General features: G+C 42.6%; 1 protein-coding gene across 1 annotated transcript in view; it reads left to right on the forward strand.

Annotated features, from left to right (window-relative positions):
- popdc1 (popeye domain cAMP effector 1) overlaps positions 1 to 15,501 on the forward strand; it is a gene marked incomplete at its 3' end in the record, with an annotated part of 20,393 nt that continues 4,892 nt past the window's right edge. Inside the window, exons 1-2 of the mRNA XM_010779278.1 lie at positions 1 to 72; positions 1,351 to 1,592. Of these exons, the coding sequence (XP_010777580.1) occupies positions 1,367 to 1,592 (226 nt within the window). The remainder of the gene's footprint in view (positions 73 to 1,350; positions 1,593 to 15,501) is intronic.

A 15,501-nucleotide genomic window follows, 5' to 3' on the forward strand; every position in this document is an offset into this window, starting at 1 on the left:
AGAGGGTCCAGCCTACAGACCCCTCACTGCTTCAGTCTCCCAGAGATCTTCCTCCTGCTCTGCTGCTGATCGGTGAGTAGCGCTTTCCTCTCTGTACTTTGAAGAACCGTCAGAAAGTAGAAGCTGTAAGATATTCTTCTGAGGAGCTGGGTGTTTATCCCACTGCTATTTATAACATGAGAGCCCCGTCACATCAGACAGGAACACAGCAGCTGATACTCTTACATGCACAGTGGAGAATGGTATGTCGTCCACGTAGAGAAATAACAAACACAATGGAAATATGTGATCTCCTTCAATTCATCATTAAATGCAGCTTATTGTAGTATCTGAAGGAACACTGGGACATGCAGTGATGGAAAAAGTACTCAGATCATCTACTTAAGTAAAAGTACTAACACAGTCTTAAAATACTCCATTACAATGTGAAAGTCAAGTATCAAAAGTGAAAGTACTCATGGTGCAGAATGTATCTTATAAATGTGTTGTATTATTATGGAATATTATATTCTGTTTTTATCATTAGAAATATAAGAGTTGTAGAATGTTGTAATTTGTCAATATGGAGCAAATGATGAGCACATTGCTGGTACTACATATATCATAAACACATGTATTTATGTAAAAGGTAACAAGTATGAAATAAATGCAATGCAGTAAAGTACACTTCAATCTGAAATGTAGTCAAGTAGAAGTACATGAACATGGAAGTACTCAAGTAAAGTAAAGTCAATTATGTTAAGTAAGTGTACACTTCTGGGTACATGAACTATTTTTACCAAGTATATGATAGTTAAAGAAAATAATAAGTAATGTTTATGTTAAGTAAAAAGCTTCGATATGATTCGATGCGATATCTTCAGACAGTTGTAAAAAATATACAACATATACAATTAACTCTGTTAAGCCGTAAGCCTACACTGTTTGTTTTTATCTGGTTTGTATCAAAAGATCCAAAAAGGCAATTATTATGGTGTGACTTTAAGGCTAGTGGGTCAACAAGGAGGAATAATTAGTGAGTCGCCCCCCCCCACATTGGTATGATCCGATGTTCCTTTCTGCTGCATGAATGTTGCAAAAGTAAGAAAATTATGTTTTTGTGACGATTGAACTACGACTGAAAGGATGTTTAAAACTACACATTCTTCAGGTGGAGTTACTGAAAGCTGCTGGAGGCATACCAAAGGAAACAGTTTGCTAACATGTTTAACATAACAACTTTATAAGGTGATAATATCTGTAATGAGCGTTACATGTGGAGCATACTGTACCAAGTAGAAGCAGGTTTTTTCAGACCTGTATTCACACTCCTCTACCCACATTCTCTCCAACCTCACCCTACTTTTCAAGGTGACCCCGCCGCAGGATGTCTTCCACCCCGGCGCTGCCCCCGCTCTTCACCACGCTGCCCTCCTTCCCCTCCGCCTCTCCAGGGATCCCGGCTGCGGAGCTGAATAGCACCTCCTGCACAGAATGGGACCAGGCGCACCACCTCCTCTTCCACCTGGGGAGCTTGGCCCTGCTGCTGGCTCTGGCCCTCCCCAGCACCATGAGCCTGCACATGATCCTGCTGCGCCTCCTGCTCATGACAGGTCTGTCCCCCGCCCCCCCGCTCAGGCCATTCCTGTGCTGATAACACTGAAGCAGGGAACATTGGCTAACAATACATTTATTCTAGTTAAAAGTGACCCACATATTGGAAAATCATGACCACAACAAGCCATTTACAATCACACTGCAACTTTTAGCTTATTGTATTTCTTTTGTCATGTCAAAATCAGAATCAGAAACAGGTTTATTGCCAAGCAGGTTTCCACATACGAGGAATTTGCCTTGGTGTATATGGTGCATACATAAACAGAGTTAAATTGTAAGAAAATAACCGGGAAAAAAATATTATAACAGGAAAATATAGCAATATTTACACAAAATACAGATTAAATATAGATATACCTTTATATATAAAGTACAATATGTGCAGTATTGGTAGGACAGGTGTAAAGCCATGCAGATAGCTTTGTGTACTAGGTGCAAAACTTGGATGTATAAAGTTGAAATAATCTGCATTACTTGCACATTGTTCTTGCAACATAGTCTTTCACTATTTGTATTGAACCTGGGACTTAAGATTTCCAATGCCATAACAACACTGTAGCTACTGTGACAATAAAGCCTTTGAATCTTGATAGATCAGTTGAGCTAACCTTTGGAGGATTGTTCTAAAGTTGTCCTGCTCAGAGAGGGATCTGTTGAGCAGAGCTGAGGCAGGCTCTGTGCAGCGACAGATGGAGAGAGTGGCGGATGGAAAAAGCACTTCCAACATGTTTATCTTCTGTTTGGAAGGAGAGAGGAGACAGGAAGCAGCTGTACATATGGGACTTTTTTACAGTTCATTTATTTATACTGCCTTTTGGCACAAGCTAGTCTCAGAGGCTTTCACAGAGAAACAGAAAGAGGAAAAGTGAATTTACAGAGCAACAGTAGTTCATCGTGTAAGGGGAAATAAATGGGAACAGTTTGAGCCAAATTATCTATTTTTAGTGTTTAATTTGTACTCTGGAGCCAACAAAATCATACAGTAATATAATATTTGTATATATTGACTTTTCAAATATACTCTTTATTGTGTTCATTTACACATATTCTTAACCTTTCTAATCTATTTACAAACGTTTTGCTTAAAGGGGCCCCATTATGATTGTGGGGTTTTCCCTTTTCTATAGTGTGTACGTTTGTTTACTTCCGTAACAGTGACATCATTATGTAACACTTGCATTTCTATTGGCTAGAGCTCCAACACATTGTAAGCTAAGGGGCGAAACATCTCGAAGCGGTTAAGGGCAGCTAACCAATCAGAGCAGACTGGGCTCTGGTTTCAGACAGAGGGTGAAAAGAGGTGCTGCAGCACAGGCAGTATGAGAAAAATAAAGAACTTTCTGAACATTGAGCATGGAGACACGTCACAGTGGAGACACTAAATACTGATATGAAACCTATGAAACTCTTCAAGTCACTGTTACGAACTCAGACACTTAGGATGTAGGACCCATTTGCACGACCCTGCAGACAGAGGTAAAGTATTTGTAAGATACTTTATTTTCCAAATACAGCATTGACAAACGAAAAAAGGTAACCATCAAATCTCAAGCCGAGATGACAAAAATAGAGAACAAAAAATGAAAGCGCTCATAGTGCGGAATCAAACTTTTCAAAAGCACAAGGAGCATAGACCTGACCATAGCAAGAGACAATACGAACTGACGAGGAACACTGGGAGGCAGGGGAATTTAAACACATGATAATGAGCAGTGTAATTACATACACGCTATATCGCACCCCTTGACAATGAAACGCCACGCGTGAGGCTTTTATTAGCCTCCTTTTATCAGCTAAATTACATCGAGAGCAACAGGTGTGAGTTAAACAATACAATAGCCTATTCTGCTAATTCCACGTTACAGCGGCAGAAAAAAGAAAAGTTTGCATATAGAATTGACACTGACAGGGAGAGAGAGAGAGAGAGTGAGTGAGGGAGAGACAGACAGACAGACAGAGAGAGGGAGAGAGAGAGACACAGACACACACAGGTAAACAGAGAGAGACAGGTACAGCACACAACAGGTGGCCTGTGTCTCTATTGTCATACAAAACACTTTTTCAAATGACCCATTATTAGAAAATATATTCTAAACTCACTATTGACGTTCTCAAAGCAGCACGATCCGCCGGTTGTTGTGGTTGGAAGCGAAAATGTCAATGACACGCTGGACATCCAGTGCCTTACTCCTCTGCTTATTGATAGCCAGCAGGCCCAGGTTGCTGTTCCGTGCATCACCACTGCTGTTTCTTAGATAATTCTTGATGCGACGGAGACAGGAGAAGCTGCGTTCGCAGCCAGCAGAGGTCACAGGCAGAGTCAGGGAAATGCATATGAGTCTGTGTAAATCCGTAAAGGCATCCTTGTAGGGTCGCATTAAAGCGCCTGTTCGACTTGTTGTACCTCAATGCGAGGGCGTTTAAGAACAAATCTATCCATCCGAAATATACAATTAATCCTAGAAGTTCTGCTGTCTGTCTGCAATTTACTCGGCGCGAGTTTGGGGAATTTTCACTGTGAACGTGACGTATCAGTAATGCATGACGCAGCAGACCCAACGTTTCGTTGCTCTGATTGGCTGTAGGTCTATTCAAATTGCATTCGGAGGCATTTTGATTTGACCGCGGCCGTGCTGATATGCGAGAGAATTTCCACACCTTTAGTCTATAAAACTCCCCCACTACTTAGACTATTCCTTACACCCCTCTAGCATAAGCCTGAATGGTCTCAACCATATTGCGTTAGTAATGTGCACTTCAGTATCAGTTTCTGTGTTGTGGACACGACCGGTAGATTTTCGCAATCCGTGTTCTCAACATGCTTACTTTAGCATCATTTTTCATGGTCGGGCTAAGGTAGGGCTAAGCCATTTCCTGGTATGGCTATGGCCTACCCCAGGCATACCCTGGCGCCGCCACTGATAATGAGGAACAGGTGGGAACAATCAGACTGACGCTGATGAGCACTGGAGACACAGAAAGGATGCCAGGTGAAAACAATCAGGAAGCCTGGATTGAGAGATAAATGGTGAGTGAGAAAACAAACATAAAACAAAGTGAACCTGAACCTCTCTAGCATTTCTGTCGGTGCACAACAATACCCCCCCCCCTCTAGGGCCGACTCCTGATGGCCCAGGCTGATTGTAAAAGTCGTGGATAAGAGTCTTGTCTACGATAAATGAAGCAGCTACCCAGCTCCTAGCCTCAGGACCGTAACCCCTCCAGTCTACCAGAAATTGCTTTCCCCTCCCCCTATTACGGACCTCCAGTAGCTTACGGACCTTGTAAACCTCACCCCCTTCAAAGAACTGGGGCGGTGGAGGGGGCTTGGAGGCGGGAACAAGTGTGCTCTCACACACCGGCTTGATTTTACTGACGTGAAACTTTGGATGCACTCTCATAGTCCTGGGGAGTTGCAAGCGTCCAGAGACCGGGTTGATGACTCTGGACACCGGAAAAGGACCCACAAATCTCGGAGCCAGTTTCTTTGAGGCAACATGGAGTGGTAAGTCCTTAGTGGAAAGCCAAACCTTTTGGCCTGGTCTGTAGGAGGGAGCGACCCGGCGATGGACGTCTGCAACAGCCTTCATCCGAGCTGAACTTCGGAGAAGAGACTGGCGAGCACCAGCCCAAACTCGGCGACAACGTCTGATCATGGCATGAGCCGATGGAACCATCACCTCTTCCTCGTTGTTAGGGAAAAGCGGAGGCTGGAAACCATTGACACAATGGAATGGAGAGAGACCTGTGGCTGCCGTAGGAAGAGTATTGTGGGCAAACTCGACCCATGTGAGGTGGTCACTCCAGGTGGTCTGGTTCCGGGAGACGAGACAACGTAGCGTTGTTTCTAGTTCTTGGTTCAGACGCTCCGACTGTCCATTTGACTGAGGGTGATATCCTGATGACAAGCTGACGGTGGCACCTATGAGTCGACAAAACTCCTTCCAGAAACGAATTGTGGACCCCTGTCGGAAACAATGTCATCAGGGAATCCATGAATCCTGAATATGTGATTCATCATGACCTCTGCGGTGACTTTGGCAGAGGGAAGCTTGGTCAATGGGATGAAGTGAGCCATCTTTGAAAATCGATCCACCACTGTTAGGACCGTAGTCTTGCCTCTGGATGAAGGAAGTCCTGTCACAAAATCCATTGAAATGTGTGACCAAGGACGTTGGGGAATCGGCAGCGGCTGGAGCAAGCCCATCTTGACTTGAGACGAGGTCTTATTACACACACACTCCGGACAAGCCGCTACATACTCCGCCACATCCTTCCTCATGGCTGGCCACCAGAAACGTTGTTTAATCCTGAACATTGTCCTTGTTACTCCCGGATGGCATGAAAGCACAGATGAGTGAGCCCAGTGGATGACCTTGGAGTGAAGAGCCTCAGGGACATACAGCAGATTGTTGGGACAATCGCTAGGTGAAGGATCCATGACATTCGCCTTTTTAACGTCCGACTCCACCTGCCAGGAAAAGGCTCCGATCACACGGTTAAGTGGAAGGATGGTCTTGGGCTCTACAGCAAGTGGTTCTGGATCGTAAAGACGAGACAAAGCATCAGGTTTTTGATTCTGAGACCCGGGACGAAAAGAGAGTGTGAAGTTGAACCTACTAAAGAATAGTGTCCACCTGGCCTGACGGGAGTTGAGACGCTTAGCCTTTCTTATATATTCCAGATTTTTGTGATCTGTCCAGACTAAAAACGGCTGCTCTGCCCCCTCTAGCAAGTGTCTCCATTCCTCAAGGGCAGCTTTTACAGCTAACAGTTCCTTGTTTCCCACGTCATAATTCCGCTCTGCTGTTGTCAACTTCCGCGACAGGTAAGCACATGGATGCATCTTGTTGTCTTCTACAGATCGTTGAGACAGTACTCCTCCAATTCCCTCATTGGAAGCATCAACCTCGACCATAAACTGGCGCTGGGGATCTGGAATGGTGAGTATGGGAGCTGATGTGAATCTCTCTCTGAGGCGTTGGAAAGCGATGTCCGCCTGGGGAGCCCACTTGAAAGGAACCTTAGGAGAAGTCAGAACATGCAGACGGGCAGCAACAGAACTGAAATTCCTAATAAACTTCCTATAAAAGTTAGCAAATCCTAGAAACTGCTGAACCTTCTTCCTGGAGTGGGCCACTTGGATACTGCACTGATTTTAGCAGGATCCATTTACATTTGATTAGGTGAGATTATGTATCCCATGTTACAAGTGTCATGCAAAAATGAATCCGAGAAGTGTACTGACAAATCATTCTAGTAGACGAATCATAATTATCGCTAATCTTTACGTGAAAAAGTACGTCAGATTATCATATAGCTGAATTAAACTGTGCATTAGGTTTACACTTGGGTGGTGCCAGTGCTCAGTGTAAGATGTTACTGGTTTGTGTTCCAAATATCATAAAACGACCGTGTATGAGACTGAGTAGGTACTAGGGAGGCGACAGAAGCGGAAAATGTTTGACTAGAATTAGTTTACTACTTACGATATGTGAGATGGAGACAATTTGGGTCACGAGTAAATCTAGTCCATCATGTGTAATAACAACTAGGTCGGTTTTGCAAAGTTTTCCACAGTGCCTACCATCTCCATAGTGAAACGACCAGCAGACCATATTAGTTTAGCTTGCGTAGTAATAAGTCACCCTAGTGCATTTGTTTTCCTACAAAAGCGGAAAGATAAGGTACATGAAATTTGATCTACCGCTAGTAGCCAATTAATCGTAGGCAGACGGAGGGGTAATAGTGGTGGGCCCCGATGCGTACAACTGACTTCGGTGTTTGCTATTATGTAGGTTAGCAATGAAATGTGGATCTTATCGGTACAGGTGCATAGAAATATGATACCGGAGGCCCATTTACACCTGTTACGATATAAATATACTATTAACCTTAGACTACTACCTGATCGATTGGACATTTAGACGCAAACAGAACGGGTGTTGATAAAGAAGGAAAAGACGACACACATCATAACACACACACACGACAAAAACCACTATATCATCACACATCTATCACACTCAACACACACAACACAACACACACGCAACACCGACGAACACTACACACTTACACACACACATCACATCACAACCACACCTATCAACACACACACACACATCACTACACACGACTACAGACTAACAAACTACTTCGACACACACACACACACACACACAGCAATAAACGACGTCGGAGCTTAGACATGTCCCTATCATAGAACGCGCCGCGCGGTCTAAAAACTCCTCTCTCTTGATCCTCCATACTTAGACTACTATCATTAGTATGGTAGTACGTGGTATGTAGGTCCGATGTTACGAAGTCTTGAGTCGCTCGTGTTCGGTCGTGGAGTACGGAGGCGGTATGACTGGCCTGGGTAGAGTCGTAGTTTTACTTTTAACGAAAAGAGCGGACTGTGACGTATAGATTAATCCTATGGTTAACGGTCACGTGTGTATGTCAGAATTATGTTAGATACATATTAACATTGGTTCCTCTATCTCGAAATGTTAGTCTCATAGATAGCTTATCTCGTTTAATGTAAATCGTTAACGTAGACTATACGACATTTTTTTTTTGGTATCCTTATTCAAAAGGACGCAGGTGCCAGGTCAAACATATATCATTATCATGTGCGTCTTTATGGTATCTGTATCTCGCGGGATATATCGTGAAATTACGGGACAATAAAAACGAGACCCATTACTACGAGTCATACGAGCGAACTACTGAGTATTGGTGTCTACCAACCTATATCAACGAAGGGGGGTTGAATTTCGGTCAGGAAGTGAGACAAGATGAAGAGGACCAGAGAAACTCAAAAACCAAAAAACTGGATTTCGTTAGCGGCATTCAGGTGGTATTCTATGACTCCGCCTTATACTACTTTTATCAGTTGAATCAGGACCGGATATAGGGACATAACTATGAACAAATCTCCGTCTCACACATAGAAGATGATGTAGCGAAAGTTAGAGTAGACTAATCGAGTTACTAAGAGTATTCACACTGCTTTAGCGGACACACTTACAACGCGATGCCGACACCTTGAATCAACCGATAAAAGATAGCCGCTCATCACCACTTCGGTCTGTAAAGTTGTTACGATCCAAGAAACCAAAAGTCTAATACTCAAACAGTATTACGATAAACACTAAGAAACCCACGGCCGTGGTGCTGTTGCATGCTGACTTTTTTATTGCTACGGTGTCGCGGACAGGGTATCTTGGAACCTATAGTAGGATACTGATATCAAGACAAAAAGACTGGAAATCGTAATAAACTTGGGATCCCACCTCTAAATATTGACTCGTGTTCATAACGACACTTCGGAAAGAAGGTAACCACCTAAGTAACAGAAGTCTGAAAAGAGTGTCTTTGCAAAACCACTGGATATTTACAAAAATTGTATGTATTTATATTATCTTCAAACAAATAAGTATATTGAGTTAATGAACAAAAAGACCCTATTCTGGCTCTACAACAAACACTAGCTCTCCAATGACGGTATACTAGTGCATAAATAACAAACCTTTTTTCTTACACTCACTACAATCATCTTGAGTAGCTTAAGATATGTCATTATTCCATATAATATTCCAACCTAGTCCGTACAATCCATTTTGAGACAACATACTTACGTATACCTGTGTCCAGGTATAGGGTATGATCGTCAGGCATTCGTACTCGACTAGATGTGTATCACATAACTACAGTTCTATTATAAGAAAATGCATAGTCGTCAACAAGGTCTGACTGAACAACTATTTCGGACGTGAAAATTAATAATTATTAGAAAATATAGAACAGTCCTAACATTATAATAAGTAACAACTTGACGATGAAAATGTCCCAGCAAGTCATTTAAGTGTCGAAATAAGCATAACATAGCCACAATAACAATTGTAGTAGAGGTGTCACAAAGCGGATAATATCAAAAGATGTATTGTTATGTACCATGTTGTATGTATGTAATTTTGTATGTATGTATGCAACCTCTAGAGTATCATCTCCACGTGTTATCTGGAATAGTAAAGTTAAGTAGTTATAGTAGAGATACAATAATTTGAGGTATTGAAAGTGGCAAATTTAGTGTAGGACTAACCCTTGACGAAGATGTGGTACGAATAATAAGAATAAAACTAGTTGACCTACGTGTATTAACGTATACAAAGAGCCCTTACAATACAAAGAGATTTGATCATGGTTTGATTTAACTTCAGAAAGCAAACAAATTGTTTTCTGTATCTTTTTTATATCCCCAGAGAAGCACGAACGTCGACATCTTCGTAATATATATTGATAATTCGTGGAGTGAACGAATGATCAAGAGTCTGTACGTAGTAGTTTTGAGTGTAATATATATAAACAAGAGCAGTCGTAGAACGGTCTAGATGTTAGTTTTATATTTCGCCTACAAGGTCTGAATTTAGATATAATCGTTTTCACTAAGAGAATAAGAACTCTGTGCCGAATAAAGTTATATCTGTATGTCCGGATGCAAATTTCATGGTCGCCGGTACAGAGGACCCTAATTTCTTCCATACATGAGATCAGGTTAAGACAGAGTTAGACACTATAAATGTTATAGAAGTACGTAAATGTAGTTGATATTGGAACCAAATACCGTATTCTTCCGATTTACGAGAACCAGAACTTGAATAATCAAACGTCTTTTATGCAAATTTTCGAATAAAAGAGTGACGTACAAGAACCTAGGTTAACCCCATAACTAACGTTTCTTATTTACATAAAGTAAGCACAACGCTAGGTCTGTCTAATCCATTTCACTTAACTTGAGTGCTTGTAAAATATCGAGTGTACATCCATAATTAACATTTTGTTATAATACGGTCTCTTCTAAGAGACCACGCCAACCGACTCGTTTCGTAGACTGCGTATTTACTCCTTCTTGTTGAATTAAATTTACTATATATAAGATCAAACGCGCACGTAGAATTCCTCTTAGCTCTCCTCCCCTTGTAATCCTCCTATTACTGTAACTCGCTTCCTGTACCCGTTTAGGGAAGTATATACACTTAACAACACCCCTGTGAAATGCGTACTGACTATTTTGTACTTGTGTAACTCCTGTTATATGTATGGGTCATGATATGCAATAGAAGTGGACTACACAGTTCAAAAACCTTATGTTCTATGAGTCGGGGAGTTATCAAAGTAGTCCAACCAATAGGTACAAAGACAACAGTTTTCGTAGAAAAAAGGCAACCCGACTTCCACCTCAGTCTTTCGTACTCGAATAGGTCAGTACCCGTGAATAACCCTTGGTTATTCACAAACAAAATAGCCGCGGTACAAAAACCACGACGAATATAGATAACACATGTTGTAAATCTTCTACAGAGGACTAGTGTAACACTTAGCCTAATGCCTCGGTCTAATAGTAGTTCACTAGCCCCTAACTCGGGGCTAGTAGTCCTTCACAAATTTTCTAGCCTTAACCTCTTTTATAAAAAAATTTAGATAAAAATAATTATATAAAAATAAAATTAAATTAACTAATGTTTTGTTGTTTACGTACAAGTGATCAGAATATCAGTAGGACTCCGGAATCAAACCTATAGATTTATATTTGTGTTTAGTACATACTCACAGACGAAGAAACCCGTCGAACAAAATGTTATCTGATGACCAACGAATAAAAGGTCTTCTGTCATACACCACGCCCGCCGTACAGATTATCATCATAGTATTCGATTGCTCTCCAGATGCAGTCGACACACTGTAGTCCTGATCTTATCGCTCTGTAAACTTCTTTTTACAGTCCTCAACCATTCATAATATTAATTTAACTTTCGGAACTTCGCGTCACATTGATCGTCTACGTAAGTAAAACGATTCCGCCTCTGTATAATTCCTTTGCTCTTTATCGGGGTTATTCTTGTACACTTATTCACAGTTTTTTTATATTTGTCGGTATCGACTTAATTATAAGACGGACAACCTACTTGTCGGCAATACATAGGGAAATAATATTGTTAGAATTACGTAACGATATTTCTAGATCCTAGTCTTCCTTTGGTTAGCATATATATATACACATTTCCTAAATTCTGTTAGCCACCTGTAACTTGACATAAGGTAGACGGTGATATTTGCTTTCATAGAGACCCAAGTTTAATTCGTCCTGTAGAGGTCATATACAACCACGTTCATATTAACAAAGTTATTCATATGTAGCTGGACACTTTTATGCTCAAGAAGCGTTTTTATAGAGATTTATAAGAGTGATTTAGAATTAGGTTAGTTTAGTTCAAAATAAATATACTTAGCCGTGTTAGAGATAGTTGCAAAAACCCAGCTCGGATTCACCATGTATATTTAATCATTTAAATCGAATGTCAGTTTTCTGCTGTAGAAATGTCGATGTGATGTATGTTCCGTGGTCTATACGGAAGTCTTTACTTATGTCATGACATCTTTTATGCTGTTGGCAAGAGTATTAGGAATCTGGCAATGTTGAGGTGTAGCATGTGGACTTTCTTGAAGGAACATGCGTACCTTGAAAAGATATTCTACCATTTTGTAAACATTTTCGATAACGCTTAGTTAGGAAATATGTGTTATGTAATTGTAAATCCGACTAAGGACATAGATCTGTGAAGTCTTCTTTATATGAGTGGCCAACAGAAGGTCTTGTACACTATTACTAGTGACATCGTAATGTGACCGTCTACCACTGTGTAGAGGACAGTAAATGTGTAATTCATACAACTCCAGAACACAATCTCAAAAGACTTTCTACACACGATTCTATATCAGTTACTACAAGAAGAGCGTCTATTACAACATGAGTATGTAAACAACACGTGGCTGTCTTGTACGATCTCTCCAGTCCGAAGTACTAACAAAATACAACAAAAGTGTGAGTTGGTAAATAGAGAGTAAGGTCCGAAATGGACTAACAAAAGTGCGACGGTAGGAAAGACGTGAGACTAAGGTAGACTGACCGTAGCGAAAGACACAGCGCCCGGAAATCGAGCTAGTGATCGCACGTCAGCGGGCGGACACGGGCTAACAAGTGTGGACAAGAGAACTAGACACAGCTCGTAAAGCCGGCGGACAGAGGGTCACAGAGCAGTCACGCATAACAGGAGAACGCGTTACCAAGTCGTCAGATATCGAGGAACACGAACCTTTCAAACTAAGCGAGTGATGTACTCGCGAAACTTAAAAATACAAGAGATAATCAACCAAAAACAGCAACAACTAGGACTAGAAACAGTATTGAGCCCGATCTTAACTATCACAGAAACACAAAAAAGTACACATAAACCTTATCATACGAATGAATGCCGCCAGACAGAGGCGCCCGAGCACGCTACCCTACGATTGTAGGATTCACAGACTCAACGCAGTAGTCTTGCTGTGACTGTAATACCTGGTCCTTCCGAGGCCGGAGTGCCAACGAGCGGTGTTCCGCCTGCACTAAAACTGCGTACTCCTTGTCAGACCCCGTTTACACGGCTCCTATTCCTGTTATCGACCTTCCGTGCGCGTCCGCGGTACTACCAGTCGAGCGTTTCGTAGACGATTTGTGTCTACAGTTGTATCGACGCCCAACCCGCGGGTTTACTTATTAAGAAAAACGTGGAGGTCGTTTAGATGCAGCACGATGAATGCTGCCTGGCCATACTGCAGTAGGTGCTCGACTCTCACAAGTTGACAGTTTGAGCGTCGACTGTGCAAATGCGGTTTAGTCCGACAAACCAAACTGGGATCATGCAGACCGACGAACGAAGACTCCTACAAAGGGCTATCTGACGAGCTTAACGTCTCGGAGAAGACCAGTGTCACACGCTAGACGTACAAAGATGGTTGCTCCTCCGCAAAGTCACCGCAAATAGCACAGAGCGAATTCGCCCTTCTCCGACCGTACGCTATGACCCGGCGATCGAACGTCTTACCGAGATTCTGTGGGCTTGATACAATCCGAGTAACCGTGCTAAAGTCTCTCTCGATACTCAGCCGTAAAAACTGGTGCAGCTAGTCGAGACGATGTCTCCGCGTCGTCTTCTGGAACAAAGTTTATGCAGTCGAGTTCGTAGTCCAACAACTATATGGTAGGCTGAGACATGTCGTCGTCAGCCTGTCCAGCGTACACTTACAAGAGCCTCCGCAGACAGCAGTGGCCGAAGTAAACCTGCCCCCTTGAAAAGCCGTGGACGCCGATAAATCCTAGTCGACCCAGGTCGACCTCTCGTAGGTGGCCCTAACCTTAGGGGAGTAGCCCGACACCGCGTAGTGAGCCTAGCTATTGCACGGCAGCCCTTTACTCTCTCCCTCGCAGTTGCGTTTGACTCTACAATAACGTCCTGCAGAGGGCCTCCACGCGGGCGGTCGACTCCTAGAGGTAGCCGCGTACAATAGCCTTGGCAGCCTATCAGGATGTAGACACAGGCTTACTGATGCCTATGCTTATGAAGGTACGATTCGACCCTTCTCTGGTCCGAAAGAGACCTCCTCTCCGTCGCGGCAGATGCACTCGAGAATGAGCGACACAGCACCTCGAGGGGTTCTAACTCAAGTGGTCACGTCTTTCCTCCAGCAGAACCACTCGTACAAAGGAGTCTGAAGGGAGGACGCTAGACAACAATGAGTCCATTTAGCTAAAAATAATTTAGTTACGTCCGGCAACTCAGCATAGTCCCACAACACAATTATCTGAGTCGCCCAGCTTCTTTCGGAATCACCCTGACCCACTCGTACCAGTATAAGATCGCAGTCTATTATTTCTAGAAGCAAGACGATAGGAGTTGGACAACATTACACGGTCACGGAATCTGACACAAAGGCGAACACCAGAGTCAATGGGTACGAACTTGGCCTCGCGAGTAAGTCTAATGACTCTTAACTTATCTTCTGTAGTCGTCTCTCCGATAAGGCCGTTTAAAGTATAAAACTCAGAGCGACCGAGTAGTCGCATCGTGCGGTAATAAGCCCTAACCCCAAAGAGGTACCCGACTTCTGGGGTGTTAGAGAGTCAACTGACCGCAGTAGACCTTTAATTCCTTGACCCCTCTCCTAACTTAACCGTCCACATTTGAAAGTTGTGGACATTTAACGTGGTTGTATGAGATCATCCGTTAGGTAATAAACTAGTGGGGTGACTGATAGGCTAGATGACTTCCATGGAGAGACAATGGTACTAAAATTTTCCTTCGCGCAAATTGTTCAGGTTTCGGACAGCGGATGCTTGGGAGGAGTGACTCTAAAACTGGACAGGTCAACTAGAGAATGTCGCCTCTCGGTGGGTAAGGTCCCGTCTGAGAATGAGCTAAAAGCTCTGGACTCTCTCCGTCGTTACCTGCTTATGTAGAGGAGAAGTCGAGTTTAGTCCCTAATGGTAAGGTAGTAAGTAGAGAGTCGGCCTCGCCCTTAAAAAGAAAACACCTTTCTTCTTCTGCCCAAGAGACTCTGGAACGTATCTGCTGATGTCAGGTGATTTACTGTAATGCCACTTCTTCGCCGATAGGAGACGGTGAGTACAGTACGCGAACTTGAACGAAGTTTAACCGTTCTATAAGTGGTTCGATCTAAATTCTTGACGTATAGTCGAACCAAATCTCTTATTCTTTTTTTTCCCCCTTACTTCACCTTCTGTCCTAAGTTGGTGAGTCTCACCAGTGATACTTATGTATCATTACGGAAAACCTTTACGACATTACGTGGTCGGACACAAAGTTCGATAACAGCTTACTCCAAAACGTCCATAAAACTATATAAAGTCACAAACACATAGACCTACTTAACTATAAAAGAAGGTAATCTACGATTAGGAGTACAATCTGGTACAGGCGGTCCAAACGTCTTTGACCGAACTCTTAGTCGAATAGCAGTTTGCGTCTCTTTACACTCAAGGTGTGTCTTCTTCCACAG

Source organism: Notothenia coriiceps, unplaced genomic scaffold, assembly GCF_000735185.1.
Source record: "Notothenia coriiceps isolate Sejong01 unplaced genomic scaffold, NC01 NC01_scaffold00020070, whole genome shotgun sequence".
Lineage (NCBI taxonomy): Eukaryota > Metazoa > Chordata > Actinopteri > Perciformes > Nototheniidae > Notothenia > Notothenia coriiceps.